General features: G+C 38.3%; 1 protein-coding gene across 2 annotated transcripts; it reads left to right on the top strand.

Moving 5' to 3' along the window:
* Window positions 1-1,121: 1,121 nt before the first annotated feature.
* On the top strand, window positions 1,122-5,912 carry LOC108923516 (cytochrome P450 2J2-like). 2 transcript variants are annotated; one of them, XM_018734299.2, is made up of 9 exons: window positions 1,122-1,616; window positions 2,304-2,466; window positions 2,769-2,918; window positions 3,479-3,639; window positions 3,871-4,047; window positions 4,136-4,277; window positions 4,606-4,793; window positions 4,992-5,133; window positions 5,254-5,912. In XM_018734299.2, the coding sequence occupies exons 1-9, from the start codon at window positions 1,434-1,436 to the stop codon at window positions 5,427-5,429; spliced, it is 1,482 nt and encodes a 493-aa protein (XP_018589815.1). In that variant the 5' UTR covers window positions 1,122-1,433; the 3' UTR covers window positions 5,430-5,912. The 2 variants fall into 2 exon arrangements, with proteins under 2 accessions (XP_018589815.1, XP_029110881.1); XM_029255048.1 differs by having other exon boundaries at window positions 1,600-1,616; window positions 2,333-2,466.
* The last annotated feature ends 1,180 nt before the right edge of the window (window positions 5,913-7,092 follow it).

Raw genomic sequence — 7,092 nt, 5'->3', positions numbered from 1 at the left:
CACACTTTGGATCAACTGGAGAAAATAGAAAAGTCTGGAGGACCAGGCGGGAGGGAGCTGCAGTTGTCCTGGTGAGATATAACCATATTCTGGACCAGGAGTTGTCTGGATAATGTTGGAAAGTATGAGCACATCCTGCAAATGTTGCACAGGAGATATGTGCAGAATCAGGTTATAGCTTCGCTGTGCTGGGAGAAGCAAAGGAATGAGTCAGCTGTAAATCCCAGGCTTTAACTATTAAAACTGATATTTTAAAGTTCCCAAAAAATGGATGGAGCTGCTGGGACACTGAGCATCTCAGTCTTGGAAAGACTGGGCTGTAGATGATGGTCAGTCATTCAAGCAGAGGTGCCAGAGGTAAGTCCAAAGTCAAAGGACACACCTGTGTATGTTGGGCAAAAAGGGAGAAAGAGCTGTGTATCATCAGTTTAGCAGTGATACGAGAAGCTATGAGGGGTAGTGACAAAGTCAAGGGAAGCAGTGTAGATGGAGAAGATTAAGGGGCCCAACACTGAGCCATGTGGATTCCCAGATGACAGAGAATGAGGGGAAGACAGGGACCCACACAAAGCCACCTCGTGAGGTCTACCTGACAGACAAGACTGAAATTTGCCTCAGAGGTGATCCTTAGATTCCAAGCTGTTCTAAAGAGGAAAGTTGGATTCGGAAACTGACAGTGTCGAATGCTGCCGAGAGGTCAAGGAGAATGAGGGCTGAGGAAAGCGCAGCGGTTTTGGTCAACCATAGAGCTTGTGACAGTCCATGGCCTCTCCTGAATTCAGACTGATATCTACTGAGAAGATCATTCTGGACAAGGAATATAGATAACTAATTATAAGCTACACGTTCATGCGTTTTAGAAAGTTTTCAGTATATTCAATTTATTTATTCAGTTTGCAGACACTCACGTACACACACACACACACACACACACACACACACACACACACACACAGTTTGAAACCACTTGTCCAAGCAGGGTCACGGCAAGCTGGAACCTAACCCAGCAACACAGGGCACAAGGCTGGAGGGGGAGGGGATACACCCAGGACGTGACACCAATCTGTCGCGAGGCACCCTAAGCGGGACTCGAACCCCAGACTCGCCAGAGAGCAGGACCCGTGTTGGCAGACACCTTTCTTTAATACTGTATTATACTTAATGTTTACATTGTATTAATAAAACCTGTAATACTGCAATCATTGATATTTCAAGAACGCTGCATAAGAGAGTAGAAGGGCTCTTTGCCCTTTGTTTTTGTTAACTCACATGACAGTTATATAACACAGGACTGAACTGTAATAACATCAGAGCCTTTACCCAGTGAGAGTTTCATTTGACTTGCATTTGACTCATTGGTCTTGCAAGTAATTTCCCACAAGTTCCTAAAATTTTTTTTCACATCTGTTATTGTTAACTGAAGACCATCTGCCATGACTGTGAACTCAGTTTTGGAGTTGCTAGATATCAAGAGCTTTCTGCTCTTTGTGTCTGTGTTCCTGCTTCTGACTGAAATCCTGAAGAATAAAAATCCACCAAATTTTCCACCAGGACCTTTGCCTCTGCCTGTTTTGGGAAACATCTTCACTGGCCTTGACATTAAGACTGTGAATAAGGTAAGTGTTAAGGCAATATGCAGGATTGATTCTTTGGTGTGTGCACTGTAACAGAAAAATTTTTCTTGTTAGGAGGACCAAGTTATTTCATCTCTGATCAAAATGACTGGGCAGATTTGTATGCAAGTTATAACTTTTCCATCAGCGTATCATTTTAGCATGCCACTTGGCTATGGACAGGGATTTCTCTGTACCAGCTTCAGTATTTTTGTGTCTTTCCTTTTGTCTCAGCTGCCTGCCAGTTTTTTCCTCACATTTCTCTTTAGCTGTGTCTTTCCTTTTGTTACTAAATGCTGCTTTCTGCATACACTTGTTTCATATCCTATGTAAACTGCACTGAGGCAGCATGCTCAGAATGGTGCAAAAATACAATAACCTGAGAGTGGAGCATTTACTGTGATTTAGAATCAGAAGTGGTGTTTTTGTAGACTTACACTAACTCAGTAACGAAAAACAATTTTTTTCAAAAACCTCCACCTTGCATAGTTTTATTTTTTGTATCACTTTAAATATGTTTTCACTGTTGTCAGTTTTCAAAACAAAAATTGAGTTTACTTTAATAAATGTCAAAATGCTAAAAAATGTTAAAAATGTTTGCCTTATGGAAAAAACACAAATTGCTTCATTGTGTACAACAGATTTAAAAATAACCACTGTGTTTTTGTAAAAAAAAAATAAAAAAATCAGCTTGCTGAAAAATATGGGAACATTTTCAGTGTGAGGAAGAGCAATGAGAAGATTGTGTTCCTCTCAGGATATAAAATGGTGAAAGAAGCTTTAGTCAGTCAAGGAGAAAATTTTGTTGACCGTCCAGATATCCCTTTGTTCAATAAAGTTTTTAAAGGCATTGGTAAGTATCTGTCTGAAAGAAATACAACTTTTCATCTGTAAAGAAAATGTTTTAGTATTTTTTCTATGCATATTTATAGTATATGTAAAGTTTTATTTATTTATTATGATAATGTGCAAAAATGTTATTTTAATAATTACAAACAGCCATTAACTACTTTCATTAGTGCACTGATATCTTATATTGATGTCTTTTTTTCAACAAAACACAATGTAAAAGATGCAGTTTGAAATACTTCAGTAATTATGTTGATATCTGTTTTTGTTCTTTAATCTTCTGCATATTTTTACTTCTTTATCAAGGTTTGATTTTAAGTAATGGTTACATGTGGAAGAAGCATAGGAAGTTTGCAAGTACTCACTTTAAGTCCTTCGCAGAGGGAAAGAAGACAATAGAGTTCTACATTCAACAGGAGTGTAATTTCTTGTGTCAAGCCATAGCAGAGGAGCAGGGTAAATGCACAAGAGCAACATCAAAATCATTTCTAAATATTTACTTCCATCCATAGAGTCTGATTATAAATCTCAGAAAGAGTCATCCTATGTTTATGCTGAAGGTGGTTGCACTTTCATTCTTTTACATTTCTTTCCTTTCTTCTTTACTGTCCATCCCTGCAGCTTTCATTTCCAAGGCTTTGAATTCAATTTAAATAGCTGGGAATGACTTTACAAAGATCGCATATATATCTTGAAGAAGATAACAGATCTAAAAAAGTAAACATCAGAGTAACAAGCAAAGATAGATTCAGCTTGTTGTTCTGTCCTGTAGTTTAAATAAACATAAACATACAAATCAGAATCTTATGAGTCAGATTCATATTGTAGCTGTACTTTCTGAATCATTTTTGCTCCTTCTTAATGTACTGGGTCTTCTGAAAGGCACTCTATCCAACAAGGAGTAGGAATTATTTCTCAGCATTATTGTAGAAATTGTGATGCTGAGGGAGCAACATTTTGTTCATTGTAACCCAGTCTTACAAAGTGAATAATTCTTTTTTGACTCTTTCTTTTAGGTGGACCATTTGACCCAAAATTCACAATAAACAATGCAGTTTCTAACGTGATGTTTAGTCTAATGTTTGGCCGTCGTTATGATTACAACAATGAACATTTCAGAAATATTCTGCACTGGGATAGTGAATGTGTTGCTTTATCAGGCAGCAATCGTGCAATGGTAACTATATCTTCTTCAATGACTGAAACGATCTAGGCACGTCCAATCCATTTTTACTCATTAAGAGCAGTTTAGTAGTTTCACATGAACTGGACAATATTAGGCTTGCTTATTCAATTTCTAACCAAAAATGATTCATTATACAAATGGTTGTCATGCAGGTAACTGAAAGATTATATAAAGTGTATTCAAAGCAGATTTAATGCTATTTGCCTGCTATGTCTTTATCAGCTTTATAATGAATGTCCAAGATTATTTGAGTACCTACCTGGACCTCATCACACCATTTTTTCCAATTATAAAAAAATTGTTAAATTCCTGAGAGAAGAAATAGAAAGGCATAAGAAGGAATGGAATCCATCAGATCCTCGTGACTTTGTGGATGCCTATTTAGGAGAGATGGAGAAGGTAAGGTCAGAGTCACATTGTTATCTGAGCAAGTAATATTTTTCAGAGGTCACTGCATAAGGATGACTCTCCCTCTCCAATCAATTAGATGAAGAATGACCCTGAGGCTGGATTTAATATAGAGACCCTGACAATATGTACTCTGGACCTGTTTGAGGCTGGAACAGAGTCAGCAGCCGTAACCCTGTGCTGGGGTCTCCTCTTCATGTTAAAGTACCCAGAAGTGCAAAGTAGGTTGCATACAAGCATTTATAGAATTATTATATTTGTCACATTCCTGGAACGATCGGCAACAAAAAGGGTATTTCAGAAAAAAATTCTTTCAATTGATAAATTCCAGACAAATGAACAACAAAACTAAAAATATTATTTATGTTTACTGCTTTGAGTTCATGTTATTAAAAAGAAAGAAATGTATAATAGATAGATGAAGCTGTAATACACAACACACACACACACACACACACACACACACACACACACACACACACACTGAAATACCTTGGTTTTATAAGTTAAGTACAAGCTCAACATTCACTGAATGATTTGCTTTCACAGAAAAAGTCCAGGCAGAGATAGACAGAGTGGTTGGACAGTCACGCCAACCCACCATGGCTGACAAAGTCAACATGCCCTACTGTGATGCTGTTGTCCATGAAATTCAAAGAAAGGCTGACATTGTACCTCTTGGGTTCCCCAAAATGGCCACCAAAGACACCACGTTGGGAGGATACTTTATACCAAAGGTGACAAAAATCAGTAAACAGACATCATGAGCAATATTGAAAAATGCATCTTCGTCATCATCTGTGTTTGAACCAAAAGCAGTTCTATGATATAACTTGAAATGCTATACTTGCAGTTAACATTTGTTTAATGACTGCCTTTTTCTACTGAAATCTGGTCCATTCAATTGTATGTTATGTATTTTCTCACCTCTGAAGGGAACTTCTATAACCAGCAATCTGTCCTCGGTATTGAATGACAAGAGTGAGTGGGAAACACCAGACATCTTCAACCCTGGACACTTTCTAAATTCAGAAGGGAAATTTCGCAGAAGAGATGCATTCTATCCATTTTCAGTAGGTAATGTACAATTAACTTTCTATATTTGCATATATCCCTAATTGATTCTTGTAAAAAACATTCCACTTCACACTGAGCAAAAATATTGGTGTTTTCATTTTTTCCTCATACTTTCCTCAGGAATGAGAGGATGTCTTGGGGAGATGCAGGCTCGTATGGAGTTGTTCCTGTTCTTCACCTCACTGTTTCAGCGGTTCACGTTCTCTTCACCTCCTGGTGTAGAGCCTGACCTGGAAGGTGTGCTTGGGTTCACTCATGCCCCAAAGCCTTTCAAGATATGTGTTAAGGCTCGCTGATCCCCAGCACAGTGCTATGAAACCAATGCGGCAGCCTATAGAAAGCACTTAAACGCATCCTCACAGAAACATGTCTGTACCTGGTTAAAATGTAAATTCCTTTTCAACATTTATAATTGTATTGTATTGTAATTGTAAGTACATCGAAAACTTATTTGTCTGCATCTCGAAATTAATACAATTGTGCAATAGGGTATAACGTATATCAAAGGATTTTTATATATTCACAGAAACGTTTGTGACTTAGCCTTCAGGAGTGCAACATCAAGACAGAAGTGCAGCACTTTTAGTGAAATTACACCGTGTCACACAGTGCTAATGTTGCAGGTTGTTGATGCAGAAGGACTACACACTAATACAGCAATACAAGAAAATTATACAAAATTTTTCTTTGCATGAACAGTACAATGCAGTACAATGATGGAAAAGGATCTGCACAGATGATGAACTGAAATCGACAATAAACAAAAAACATGTTCAATATTTTCAAGCCTCCAACATTTCTCCCCTGCTTCAAGAGAACATCTTTAAAAGTACTTCACAAGTTTACTGAAATATAAGCTGCACAAAAGTCATGTTCAATTTAGCTTCACTCTTGGCCAGTGAGTTTGGACATAAGTTTAGTTGCAGCTCAGTCTGTGTAGATTATGAATGTTCTCCCCATGTTCATTTGGGATTCAACCGGCTGTTTTGGTTTTTTCCAAGAACATGTTTCAGGTGTAGTTAGCGACTCTAAACTGTCCTGACTCTGTGACTGTGCGTTATATTGCTCTGTACTGTGGATACTCGTAAGTGGGTTAGTGTAGTGTATCAAGAATTTAAGTTGCTTTCAATGAAGGTCTCCAATAAATACAAACTGTCAGTAACAATTAATAATGAAGTATGCCATTCCAAACCATTATTTTTGTTTGTAAACTGCAAAAAATAAATATGAGCGATTATTGAAAACCAGCAGTTTTGAGCAAAGCTGCTAATTTAGAATCATGAAGTTTGTTTCTATGAACATTTTTAAGAATATTTATGACCACTGAAGAAGCTGTGGCTATTGTGGATTTCAGTTTAAATGGAAACAGTTTGATGCGTCAAAGCCTTCATTTCTTCCAAGTGTCTGTACAAACAACATGCTGGGAGGCAACATCGGAGAGTGGCTCCCCTAACAGGGCATGTCATAGGTATATATTTTATGATGTAAGGGAGGGAACATGAATATTCATAAGTGGAAAACTACCATCAGACAGCGAGTGGCGGGTGAACTAATATCTTAGTGAGTACAAAGGGCAAGTGCTGAAACAGCTTGTACAAGATAACTTGCAGGTAGCACAGAGATATGAGGAGTACAGGGGTCCAATGGACAGAACCCATGCTGAAATAACAGCTGTCCCACGTCATGCACAACATGATTCCAGAAGACAAATGGCAAAACACCTGTTTCATTATTCATTTTTCTCTTTCAGCACTGTTAGTATTAATGTTTAAAGATTACAGAGAAAAACACACATTTTCAGAACTGCTTGTCCCATACAGGGTCACGGAGCCTACCCGGTGATACAGGGCGTAACGGACATACCCAGGAGGGGACGCCAGTCCATCACAAGGCACTCCAAGCAGGACTCGAACCCCAGACCCACCGGAAAGCAGGTCTGTGGTCCAACCCACTGCACCC

Source organism: Scleropages formosus, chromosome 9, assembly GCF_900964775.1.
Source record: "Scleropages formosus chromosome 9, fSclFor1.1, whole genome shotgun sequence".
Taxonomy (NCBI): domain Eukaryota; kingdom Metazoa; phylum Chordata; class Actinopteri; order Osteoglossiformes; family Osteoglossidae; genus Scleropages; species Scleropages formosus.
This window is presented reverse-complemented; position numbering and strand designations above follow the sequence as displayed.

Coding starts and splice junctions, on each gene's coding strand:
- LOC108923516 (XM_018734299.2), top strand. CDS start 1,434: ATGACTGTGAACTCAGTTTTGGAGTTGCTAGATATCAAGAGCTTTCTG. Junction 1,617..2,303: donor ACATTAAGACTGTGAATAAG/GTAAGTGTTAAG, acceptor TAAAAAAATCAG/CTTGCTGAAAAATATGGGAA. Junction 4,794..4,991: donor GAGGATACTTTATACCAAAG/GTGACAAAAATC, acceptor TCACCTCTGAAG/GGAACTTCTATAACCAGCAA.